The sequence below is a fragment of the Leopardus geoffroyi genome, chromosome A1 (assembly GCF_018350155.1).
Source record: "Leopardus geoffroyi isolate Oge1 chromosome A1, O.geoffroyi_Oge1_pat1.0, whole genome shotgun sequence".
Taxonomy (NCBI): domain Eukaryota; kingdom Metazoa; phylum Chordata; class Mammalia; order Carnivora; family Felidae; genus Leopardus; species Leopardus geoffroyi.
Genome location: NC_059326.1, coordinates 195,963,340 through 195,976,486, shown reverse-complemented (window position 1 = coordinate 195,976,486; position 13,147 = coordinate 195,963,340). Strand labels below are relative to the sequence as shown.

Genomic DNA, 13,147 nt, shown 5'->3' with positions numbered 1-13,147 from the left:
TTTATATTTAAAGTGTGCTTCTTACAGGCAGCATAAATTTGGGCTGTGCCTTTTTATCCAATATGACAACCTACTCTTTTAATTGGTGTTTAGATCATTTATATTTAATGTGAAAATATATATTTGTTAGATCAAGTGTATCATCTCAATTTTGATTTCTATTTGTCCTATCTTTTGCTATCTTTTCCCTTTTTCTGCCTTCTGTTGGATTAATTGTATATTTGTTATTCTTTTTTATCCTTTTTTTGGATTATTAGCTATAAATGTTTAGTTATTTTAGTTTATTTAGCATTTCTACCATATACTTCCAGCTTGTCCCAATCTACCTGCAAGGAATGTACCACTTCATGTATATAGTATGAGACTCTTACAATATGTTCATGATCATGTTTTGCCATTACGTGACCATAATGCCCCTCTAATGGCTGGTTTGGCCTACCTTTCATAGGTATACTTATGGATGCTGTGACCTTCTTCAGACAGCCATATCCAGAAGCTCACCAAGGGTTTCCTTAGATAAGGAATCCTAAAGCAATATGAGACATCTGATCAGGCTTTCTCTTGATCATCTCAACAAAATCCAGAGCCAGTGTCTGCTGGTAATTTTTTGGCACCACCTGCAACAAAAAGAGAGTATCATTAATCATGACATACCTCCCAAGGTACTATATTTCTAGATGGTCCAATCTTAGAAGGACAAAGCTTAGGGGGGTTCACTGAATATGTAGCATCAGTGGTCTCTCCAATGTTCTTTATGCACCGGTTTTCTTAGCTTATTTAAAAATCCAGCCTGATTTTCATGTTTATGTGTTTCCAGAACAATTTTTTAAATGTGTGTTTGTTTCTTTATTTTGAGGGAGCATGAGTGGGGGAGAGGCAGAGAGAGAGGGAGAGAGAGAATCCTAAGCAGGCTTCACACTGTCAGCACAGAGCCAGATGCAGGACTCAATCCCACAAACCATGAGATCATGACCTGAGAGGAAACCAAGAGTCGGATGCTTAACTGACTAAGCCACCCAGGTGCCCCCATGTTTATGTGTTTCCAACCAATTCTCACTGCCAGGATGTAGGATTGGTCCTTTTTGAACACCAAAGCTTTAGGATTAAGATAAAATTTTGAATAGAGATGTAAAAAGTTTTTTTAAGTACAGATCTTTTTTGGTGAAAATGAAGGTTGCTGAATAGAAAGCAACTATATGCTGCCTTTGTGCAGGCATCACAAAGCATGAACTAGCTCAAAGCACAGTTTAGAAGGGAGAGCAAAGCCGGAGGGGCAGCACAACACAGTGGTTATAAGTGTGGACTCTGAAATCAGAATACCTGGGTTTGAATTATGACTTCTGAAAAATGAAAACTAAGTAGCTCTTTTGTTTGTCAGATATTTTGATTTTTCTGTTAGGTATAAAGGAAAGGCGTTAAAAACAGTTTTCTGTTTTGTTTTGATGATACAAAACTGTGTGCTCTCAAAACAGCTTTCCTGCTTTAAAATATTGCTACAGCCTTTGTGTGAAGATGCTATCTTGTTTAATCTGGTGAAAAGATTCCAAGGGGTTGTGGTCACATGGCATGCATTGTATGGTAAAGAGGTAAGTCAGGATGGGTGTGTAGTCTATTACCATCAGAGTTATGAAGCTCCTGGTGGTGTGAAAGTATAGTCGTTCAGGAGACTGGAGAAGTTTCCAGATAACCATCTCAAGGATTACTTGAGATCTCTCACAAATCCAGATTTGCACGAGTAAGTGCTAGGCAGTAACTGAATGCATTCCTAGAGAATTCTGTGATCTTTCAGTCTCACCAACTCAGAAATACATTATTTCCCCGTGGCAGGAATTTTTCAAAACCTCTAATCCACTTAAAGCATAAACCATTAGAATGTATAATCCTCAGTTCATATCACAATATGATGTACCACAGGAGGTCCTCATTAAGATGACTGAATGGGTTCTTCTGGAGCTATTACAGATAAGGACGCAAACATCAAGTCTTTCATTGGCACGAAAGGAAGATGAAATTCCTAGTTGTAATGATATGAATAGAAATGATGTTGACATGGCTATGCCTGGTGGGTAAGCACGATATAGAGCTGGTAATGAGAAAACAAAAAAGACATCTAGAATATGAAATTAAGAATCAACGTGGGGAAGTATGTCAATGATTCATCTGCAAAGATGACTTAAAAAGAGAATTTTATGGGCAGTAAGAAGGGAGAATTTGAGCTTTCATAGACCATCTAATACATGACTATGCTTCCTTAGATACTTATCAGTTTGCAATTTTAGCTTGTTAATGTAATTATTTTTAACTTGGTTGAATTTTTATAGCCATTGAACTGGAAAAATATTATGAAGAAGGTTATCAACATAAGAATATTTTGTTCATCTGAAGTTTTGTTCATTTATTGTTATAGTAATATTAGTGTTGAATATTTGATATTTGTTTAAGCATACTATAAGAGAAAATAATTACATAATTCTGCTAATGTGTTTAGGAATCGTTATTTTCAGTGTAAGATGAAAGAAATACTAGTAAAATATCAGGGTTTTATGAAAAATATGAATGTAACGGTATAAACTCATAATTTAAAACAGTATGTTCTGATTTGTTGCCATGTCCACTGAAGGTGGTCAAGACTCAATGACATCCCATTGGATATGAGTACCTGTGGCAGACAGACTGGGGTTTTCAAATACCATTGCCCACTAAAAGAAACCAGTGCTGTTTGGAGGAATGACTGACAGCAGGTCTGGCAGAGGCAATATGCAGGATGAATCTGAAGTATTGTAACTATGGCAATTTCTTAACAGTGCATTTCAAATAACATAAGTTATCATTATAATGAACTCTAATTTATCAATTCTTAATTTCATGCTGTGGGGTTTTTTTATTTCTTGCTTGAAAAACCGTTGAATAACGAAAGTCAGTTATCTTCTGTTTGCTCCTAGAACTTTATAGTTTCTACTTTTACATGTATATGCATGACCTATTTCAAGTTGATTTTTGTAAATGGTGTGTAACTATGGATCAAAATTCTTTTTGGTTGTTTTTGCAAATGGATTTCTAATTGTTCCAACATTATTTGTTGAAAAGACTACCTTTTGCCCATTGAGTTACTTTGATGACCTTGTTAAAAATCTGTTGTCCATATATGTATGGTTTGGTTTCTAGACTCTATCCTGTTCCATTGCCTGTCTGTTCTTACACCAATACCACAGACTTGATTGTTCTAACTTTACAAACCTTGAAATCAGGTAATATGACTCTTCTTACCGCACCCCCCCCCCCCCCCACCGACCAAAAGGTATTTTGTTTATGCTAGGTCTTTTGCATTTCCATATAGAAATTTTTTTTTTCAACGTTTATTTATTTTTGGGACAGAGAGAGACAGAGCATGAACGGGGGGAGGGGCAGAGAGAGAGGGAGACACAGAATCGGAAACAGGCTCCAGGCTCCGAGCCATCAGCCCAGAGCCCGACGCGGGGCTCGAATTCACAGACCGCGAGATCGTGACCTGGCTGAAGTCAGACGGTTAACTGACTGCGCCACCCAGGCGCCCCCCATATAGAAATTTTTAAGTTTATTTATTTATTTTGAGAGAGACAGAGAGAGCACAAGTGGGGAAGGGGCAGAGAGAGAGAATCCCAAGCAAGCTCCGCACTGCCAGCTCAGAGCCCAATGTGGGGCTTGAACCAACAAAGCCATGAGATCATGACCTGAGCTGAAACCAAGAGTCGGACACTTAAGCAACTGAGCCATCCACATGCACCTCCATATAAATTTTTGGATCAGCTTGTCAATTTTTACAAAAATGCCTGCTGGAATATTTTTGTGGGTGATTCAACATACACATCAATTTAAGGGGAACTGATATCTTAACACTGACTCTTTCCATCTGTAAGCACACTATCTCTCCATTTATTTTTTTCAAGAGTCACTTTTTTTTTTTAACTTTTTATTTAAATTCCAGTTAGTTAACATATAGTTCAATATTAGTTTCAGGTGTACAATATAGTGATTTGACACTTCCATACAACACCTGGTGCTCAGTTCAAGTGCATTCCTTAATCCCCATCACCTATTTAATGTTTATTTATTTTTGAGAGACAGAGCAAGAAAGCACAAGCAGGGGAGGGGCAGAGAGAGAGGGAGACACAGAATCTGAAGCAGGCTCCAGGCTCTGAGCTGTCAGCCCAGAGACAAATGTGGGGCTTGAACTCACAAACAGTAAGATCACGACCTGAGCCGAAGTCAAGTCGGAGGCTTAACCAACTGAGCCACCCAGGTGCCTCTCCCCATCACCTATGTAACCCATCCCCCCATTCACCTCCCCTTTGGTAATCACCAGTTTGTTCTCTATAGTTATGAGTCTGTTCCTTAGTTTGCCTTTTTCCCCCTTTGCTCATTTGTTTCTTAAAATTCCACACAAGAGCCACTTATTAAGTCTATTAGTTTTGTGGTTGTTGTAGTTTTTGAAATATCCTATGTGGAAGACCAGGTTGTCTGCAATAGAGACAATTTTATTTCTTCCTTCCCCAAAGGTATGCTGCACCACCACAACCACCTTCCCTTTCTTGCTTTCCTTACTGCACTAAGATCACCAGCACAATGTTCACTAGGGAGAGCAAAGCAAACATCTTTGACCATTTGCCAAATGAAAAAAATGCTTGGGGGCAAGCATTTAGTCTTTCACAATTAAATATGATGACTAGATTTTTTTTTTTATAGATGCTCTTTAACACTATGAAGTAGCTATCCTTTGTTTCTAGTTCACTGAGTTTTTGCTCTAAAAAGATGTGGAATTTTTGTCAATCTTCTGCATCATTGAATGATCACATGGTTATTTATTTATTTTTTTTAGGCTGCTGATATGATGATGACACCAATTGATTTCATATATTGGACCAACCTTGCATTTTTAAGTTAAACACTACTTGGCCGTGATGTACTTTCCTTTTAAACTATTGCTAAATCTGATTTGCAAATATTCTGTTAAGGATGGCTATGGTCTATGTTCAGGAAAAACATTGACCACCAAATGTTTTTTTCTTATAATGTCTCTGTCTGGCTTTAGCATCATGGTTAGTGCTAGTCTCATAAAATATGTTAGAAATCCTTGCTCCTCTCTTTTCTGGAATATATGTATGAATCGGCATTTTTTATTTAGTTGTATTCAAATCTTTTTAAGATCCTTTAATTATCTGTAGATTCTGAAGTGATGCTGTTTCCTTTCTTTGCTTGCTATGGATATTTATACCTCCTTTTTCTTTGTATTGCCATGGTATTAATGATCTTTTTAGTCAACATTTTGTTGTTTCTACTTCTTTTTTTCCATTTTTAATCTTATTTTTATCACTTCCTTTTTTACTTTCTTGTAGTTCACCATACTTTTTTATTCTAACCTATTGAGTTGGATGCTTAGATATTTTCAGGCTTTCTTCTTGTCTGATCTGTACTTACTGCAATACATTTCCCTCTATTACAGGTTTAGGTGGAACTGATTTTGTGAATAGTATGCAGTAATTATGTTTTCATTTTCTGTTTTACCCATATGGATAACTGAGCCAGAAGCATTTATTGAAGTACAACATTTCTCCTACTGTTCTACATTGCCATATTTGTCGTAATTCAAATACCTATAGGTAATTATGTTTCTGGATTTTCTTTTTAAAAAAATTTTTTTTCAACGTTTATTTATTTTTGGGACAGAGAGAGACAGAGCATGAACGGGGGAGGGGCAGAGAGAGAGGGAGACACAGAATCGGAAACAGGCTCCAGGCTCTGAGCCATCAGCCCAAGCCTGACGCGGGGCTCGAACTCCCGGACCGCGAGATCGTGACCTGGCTGAAGTCGGACGCTTAACCGACTGTGCCACCCAGGCGCCCCATGTTTCTAGATTTTCTTACCATTGGTCTATTTGGCCGCCCATGTGCAATACGTTGTCTTAATTATCACTTTATGGAAAATCTTAGTCTGGTAAGTTCTCCAAATTTGCTCTTCAAAAGTATCTTGGCTAGTCTTACCTTTTAGCATTTCCATATGTAATTTTATAATTAAATTGTAAAAATTTCAAAAAAAGAAAGCTTATTGGGGTTTTGATATAAAATGCATTGAATACCGTGGGAAATTGATCTTTATTCAGGGACACTCAGGGATATAATCATATGTCCTAGATTCGGTGCCATGGGCAAACATGGTAAGAGGTACTGTCAAAACTTATCAAGAATGGACTATCAGAATAAGCCTGATACAGAATTAAGCAAAACAGGGCATCAGAGCAAGCTCAATTAACTACTGATAAGAATGGAGTCCTTGCCACTTACTAACAGTGGGATGATTCCTAATAACTGTAGCTTTCATTCCACATAATAGAGCTAAATCCACACAGAAATTTGTAGCCAGTTGCTGGTTACCTGCATGCTATCTGGTATTTTGTTGTTGCTCAATAATAAAATAAGCTAACTCTATATTTACGAATGGGCTTATTCCTTTGGATTTCAATTTTTCTCATCTCCCCAACAATATACAAATCACTTTGGGGGAAAATGGGCATCTTTAATATTGAGTCTTTCAACCAAAAAACTTGGTAAGTCTCTCAGTTTATTTAATTAAGCCTTGTTTAATTTATTCAGTAATGTTTTATAATTTTCTATATAGAAGTTCTATACTCCATGATTAGACTTACTTTAGGGGGTTCATATTTTTTATGCTAATGTAAACGGCATTTTTAAATTTTCACTCTGCTGATATGTAGAATTAGTTTACTTTTTAATATTAAAACTATATAAAGCAACTAAACTCATTTATTTCTAATATTTAATCAGTTATTTTTGTTCTCCTTATACACCACTGCATCATCTATGTCCTTATTACTTTTTCCTTTTTAATCCAATGCCCATTTTCCTATTCTTGCGTCATTGCACTGATCAGCTCCCCTAATAAAATGCTTAAAAAAATAAAAAAAGTATGGTGAAGTATTAAGTCAGTAGGTGCTAAGTCTAAATTTGGATGTTTATAGAAGCCCATTAACAGATCAACAGGCTGCTTGGAGGTTTGTGACAGCAGAAAATCAAATGGGAGGCTTGTAAAGTAGGAATTATGTATCTTTGTTATATCTACATAAGTTCTGTATCTGTCACTATATAGAACACACTCTTTATTAAATTTCTATGTATTCCCGATATGTTCCTTTTTTTTCTTATCCTTTTTAAAATTTTATTTATTTATTTATTTATTTGTCCTTCTCACGCCTTTGTAAGACATCAGTTGGGATGTCTTCCACGAGAAAACATCAGAGCAGCTCAACCCAAAACATGTACTCCTAAGCATTCTTTCCCTGGTATGAATTGTCAATTACATCTGATGACAGTGTTCTCAGCTCACTGCTCATAATGAGACCAAGAATTTGCGTGCACGGACTAGGAATTTCCCACATCCATGTTAGGCATCCCCTGAAGAGGTTCTCACCCAGGGGGTTCCCATCTTTTCACAACAGACAGTTCAGCCATTGAGGAAGAGGATCTGGTGGGCAGGAAATGTGAAAGAATCAAGTGGAAACTATATAAAGAACTATGTGAACATAAGTATACAGACATTCTCCTTCGTGCCAGGAATGCTCTTCTGCAGAAACCTCTAGCAAGGGTCCTCATCTAAAGCTGCTCATGCAGGAATAGACAACCAAAGCAAAGAGAGGAGATATTTTAGAAATATTAAGTTCTTAAGCCTGTGAAGAGTTTTTCTCTACAAGTGTTCTTTGTTCCCAGAGAAAACAGTTGGGGCTGCAGGGCAGGAATCAGAAAATAACTGAAGAGACATTAGACGTGATCTTTATGTGTAACCACCAGTTTATAAATGTATGTAAAAAACAACAAATGCATAATAAAATGTCACTTGAACATACCAAGAATCAAGGCCACTAGGGTCAAAAACAGTAAAATGAACAGTCCTGGGAATGGGTTATCAAAAGCAGAGTGTCTGAAATACAAGTTTAGATGTAGCTTTTACATATTAGTCTTAGCATCCAACTGCATGGAAATGAAAGACAAAAAGAATAATAAATGAAAATGTACTCTTCACTATACTTTTTTTTTTTTGTACTGATAGGAAATATTCAGATGGGTGAAGCAGGCTTGCTTGAAGTTACACAATCTGCGAGTAGCTGAGCCAGTATTAGAACACAAGACCATCTGGTTCAGTACCAAAGCATTTCCACAACACCAAACTCCCAGTGAGGGAGAATAAATGGGTGATCTGGTCAAGTAGCACCAATTTCAAGATCCAGGATCCTTCCAGAGAGACAGGTCAACTTATATGATTGAGACAGGAAAACGTATAAACATCATCTGATCCACCTATCTTTCCATCTTTGTACAAGGATTTTACATGAATCTTTAGGGGTCATGCTAAGCCCCTCCTTATAATGTAGTTTCTAGGAATTTATTTATTTATTTATTTATTTATTTATTTATTTATTTATTTAACTCAAGCTTTCTTCATGTCCTTTACAGGGAATTACTGTATGGCCAAAATGATGCCAAGCTAATATTAGCTATTTCACAATGTCTGGTTATTATTAACGTGGTATAATATAGAATATGTAACTTGACAACATTCTATATACATAACTTTAAAAGTTTTACACACCATGTTGAAAATGTTCTTCATTTATGATTATTTTCCATCATCTTTGCTGAGTTGGGTATCACCACACTACAGACATCTATAAAGATGTCTCATAAATATCAAATCAATCAGGTTCCTAGTATTTATTAAGGCTTGAGCTAATACTGAAGGCTTTTCTGTGTTCACTTCATTATGATTTTACTACTGTATGAATTCTCTGATGTACAGTGAGTTGTGATTTCTGGATGAAGGCTTTCCCACAGATAGCACATTGATAGGGTCTTTCCCCAGTATGAATTCTCTGATGTAAAACAAGGTCTGACTTCTGGGAAAACGCCTTTCCACATTCAGCACATATGTAAGGTTTTTCTCCCGTATGAATTCGCTGATGCCCTGGGAGGTGAGACTTCTGAGAGAAGGCTTTCCCGCATTCACTGCATATATAAGGTTTTTCTCCTGTGTGAATTCTCTGATGTCCAATGAGATGTGATTTCTGACAGAAGGCTTTTCCACATTCACTGCATTTATAGGGCTTTTCTCCAGTATGTGTTCTCTGATGTATGATGAGCTGTGACTTCCGGGAGAAGGTCTTCCCACATTCAGTACATTCATAAGGTTTCTCCCCAGTATGAATTAACTGATGTGTAATGAGTTCCGTCTTCCTGCTGAAGGCTTCCTCACATTGAGCACATTTGTAGGGTTTCTCCCCAGTGTGAATTCTTTTATGTATAATGAGGTGGGACTTCTCACAGAAGGCTTTCCCACATTCAGTACATTCATATGGTTTCTCTCCAGTATGAGCTCTATGATGTATGATCAGCTGTGACTTCTGGGAGAAGGCCTTCCCACACTCTCTACATTCATAAGGTTTCTCTCCAGTGTGAATTCTTTGATGTATAATGAGGGGTGATTTCTGGGAGAAGGCTTTCCCACACTCACTACATTCATATGGCTTTTCCCCAGTGTGAACTCTCTGATGTATAATGAGGGAAGATTTCTGAGAGAAGGCTTTTCCACATTCAGAACATTCATAAGGTTTCTCCCCAGTATGAGTTCTCTGATGTACGATGAGATGAAACTTCTCACTGAAGGCTTTCCCACATGCACCACAATCATATGGTTTCTTTCCAGTGTGAATTCGTTGATGTACAATAAGCTGTGACTTCTTGGCAAAGGCTTTTCCACATGTAACACACACACAGGTTTTCTCCTTAGTTTCAACATTCTGATATTGCATAAGGGATTGTTTACTACTAAAAATGTTCCCACACTGATTGTTATTACAGGGCATTACTCCATTGTGAATTTTCTCAAGATTAGAATCAGATGCACCATAGCTAGATGATTTTCCACATCCCAAACTCTCATCAGGGTTTTTTCTTGAATTACTGTTATTACAACTACGTAGATCAGCATTATATTTCAAGTTCTTTTTAAATACATCATAGCTATGGGACCTTTGTCTTAAAGTATCTGGCTCTATGCACTCTTGAAATATTTTTCCAAAGGCATTATATTTATGGCCTGACTCCACAGTCACTGTTTTGTTGCTGATGACTGTTACTTGCCTGAAAAGCTTGTCTTGGTTTTCCTGACATCTCTGTAGCTGGCCATCATCTTGACAGACTTTTAAAATGGAGTACAATGAACCATCCTTTGTGACTCCTTTCAGGATATTATTACGGAAGGAAACAGACCCCAAAATACATGATTTGGGGTTGTCAAGGTTACTTTTCCTGTCTAAAAGAAAGAAAGATAAAATAAAACAATTATAAAGAACAATAAACAAACAAACAAAAGAACAATAAAAATAATGCAGAAGAACAGAACAAATGATTAATCCAATGTAGTTGATGAACTCAGAACACAGGGACAGAGACAGGCCATCTCCTAACACAGGTCAGCATAAAGTATGATCAGATGAATGGATGGAAAAGGATATTAAAGAGAAAAATTAGACCTGAAGGAAATAGAAATGTATCTGGGTTATTATCACTCTAATCGTGGATTATTCTTCTAGAATTTTCCCATTTCTCCTGCTTTCTGAATGGAAATCCTTTTCACTTTCTGAATTTATTTATCTTATAAACCATTTGCTACATATATACTTAACTATTATCCTGTGACCATTATCCAAAGAAAAAAGGTCCCTTCTGTACTCAAAATATTTTAACTCTCTTCAGTCTACTTTCCTAATTAAAAACGAACACAAACAACAGAAAAATCCAAGACCCTGCTATGGATTCAGTATCAGATTCACACCAAGAATCCAAGCTTATATCCCACTACTTCCCATAACACCTTCTATATATACCAACAGAAACTAGCAAAGTTCTCCCAGAAAAGCCTTCATTCTCTACCTTCAAAGTTTTATTCATACACCCTCTCCCCACCACAATCTGCCTTCACCTTCCTCCTTCAGCATCACCAACACTTAGTATGTTTCAAAGCAGCTACAGCTGCACGCTCCGAAAAACACCTTCTCAAATTCTGCTGCATATTTAGACTTGCATTTTCTCCGAACTTTTAAAATGGTAACTGTATTTGACAGATAATTTTGTACACCATGTGCCTGGAGGTCTTATCATGTAAAGTATATCCTATGTTCTTGGGAGGAATTTGCCTTTCTATTGCCTTTTCATAAAAGGTGTTAAAGATATACATATATGCAGAAAGGAAGAAGATCAATAAGAAATAGCTCCTCCTTATAAAGGTTCAGAATTATTTAATTATTTGTCAAATGCCTACTAAATTCTCAGCACAGGAACAAACAATAAGAAATCTCGATAAGGACAAAACATCAGCCTCAGGCATCAATCAATTAAGAAAACAAAACAATCTGAGATTTCACTTCCCTTGTCTCCCATCTGCCTGATTTTCATCTGTATAGATCCAATTTGATACGTCTCTCTTGATGATCCATGGATCTTCTCCTTGTTCCAACTTAGAGATGACATCTGGTTTGGAAACTGGATATCCTATTAAGTGGAAATCACAGAGGAATTGGGATTGGGGGCACTGAAGGAAAAAAGAGAAGGTGTTGTTTCAGAAGGGCTACAATGAATCAGTCCAGTTGACCCTCAGCAAACACCATGACCTCTGTTTGGGAAGGTCTGAAGATCGTTAAGTCATTATATATCTCAGGAACCACCTAAGCACAGCACCTGATAAGGAAAGGCCCTTGGTTGGACAAGTCTGAGTGATGCAGGGAAGCCATCCTTACCCAATGAGATCACGTGGCTGAAGTTCTCCAGCATCACATCTCTATATAGGGTCCTCTGAGCAGGGTCCAGTTGCTGCCACTCCTCTTGGGTGAAATCCACAGCCACATCCTTGAATGATACCAACCCCTGTAACAGTATATTCCTGTTCAGTCTGAAGTGACCATTCTCATCATTCCTACTATAGTATATAAAACTACAACTACACCTAGTTTTGTATCATAGTATTTGGGAGAAACAGAACAAAATCTTGTCTTTACAAGAAGAGACAGATTAGGAAAACAGAAGAGGTAAATCAAAATGCTTACCTAATACAAATGGTAATTTAATAAATCATAAGGGCAGCATTCAAATAACTGAGAGGAAAACAGATTATTCAAAGAATAATACTGAAACAACCGGAGAGTCAACAGGAAAGGAAGAATGTTGAATCCATATGTTAAAGGTGGAATTAATTGTATGCTCTTAAAATTCATATGTTGTATGCTAACTGCTAGTTTCTCAGAATGTGACTTTATTTGAAAACAGGGTCACTGCAGATTTAATTAGTTCTATGAGGTCATTAGGATGGACCCTAATCCAATATGACTAATATCCGTATGAAAAGGAGAAATTTGAACACAGAGACAGACACACACAGAAGAAAGATGATATGAAGAGACATGGGGAGAAGATGGTCACCTATAAGCCAAGGAGAGGGGCCTGGAAGATTGTTCTCTTATAGCCTTCAGAAGGAATCAACCCTGCTGACACGTTGAGTTTTGGCTTCTAGCCTCCAGAACTTTGAGACAATAAATTTCTGTTGTTTAATCTACCTAGTCTGTGGTCTGTTGTTAAGGTAGCCCTGGAAAACTAATACACCATATTTTATGTCTTGAGAAATGCAAAATATACATTCTAGATGAAGCAAAAAATTAAATTCTAAAAATATAGCCAAGAGCATAAAAGTAACAAAACACGGGAAGATTTTTATTAATAATTACAGAGCAGAGAAAGCTTTTGTTTTTTGGGTTTTTTTAATGTTCCTTTTTTATTTATTTTGAGAGAGTGAGAGAGACACAGAGAGAGGGAGAGAGCAGGGGAGGTGCAGAGAGAGGGGAAGAGAGAGAATCTCAAGCAGGTTCCATGCTGTCAGCACAAAGCCTGATGTGGGGCTGGAACCCACAACTGTGAGATCATGACCTGGGCCAAAACCAGGAGTTGGGCACTTAACCGACTGAGCCACCCAGGCGCCGCTAGCAGAAAAAGTCTTTTAAAATAAGAGATTAAAAAGAGAAAAAACACATATAGAGAATCACAGAATGTCAGTG

At 37.2% G+C, this 13,147-nt stretch overlaps 1 protein-coding gene and 1 long non-coding RNA gene across 6 annotated transcripts in view; both read right to left on the bottom strand.

Annotated features, from left to right (window-relative positions):
- Window positions 1-861, bottom strand: part of LOC123576072 — a 35,111-nt gene extending 34,250 nt beyond the window's left edge. The window contains exon 1 of one of the 2 annotated variants that reach the window (XR_006701155.1): window positions 440-861. This is a non-coding gene — a long non-coding RNA (uncharacterized LOC123576072). The remainder of the gene's footprint in view (window positions 1-439) is intronic. The other variant, XR_006701158.1, reaches the window with a different exon arrangement.
- A 6,962-nt stretch (window positions 862-7,823) lies between these two features.
- The window catches only part of ZNF300 (zinc finger protein 300), a 53,894-nt gene continuing 48,570 nt past the window's right edge, over window positions 7,824-13,147 (bottom strand). For 3 of the 4 annotated variants that reach the window (XM_045437030.1, XM_045437033.1, XM_045437038.1), the window contains 3 exons: window positions 11,840-11,966; window positions 11,472-11,594; window positions 7,824-10,356 (listed from right to left, as the gene is read on the bottom strand). In XM_045437030.1, the coding sequence (XP_045292986.1) occupies window positions 8,807-10,356; window positions 11,472-11,594; window positions 11,840-11,966 (1,800 nt within the window). In that variant the 3' untranslated portion in view covers window positions 7,824-8,806. The remainder of the gene's footprint in view (window positions 10,357-11,471; window positions 11,595-11,839; window positions 11,967-13,147) is intronic. The other variant, XM_045437041.1, reaches the window with a different exon arrangement.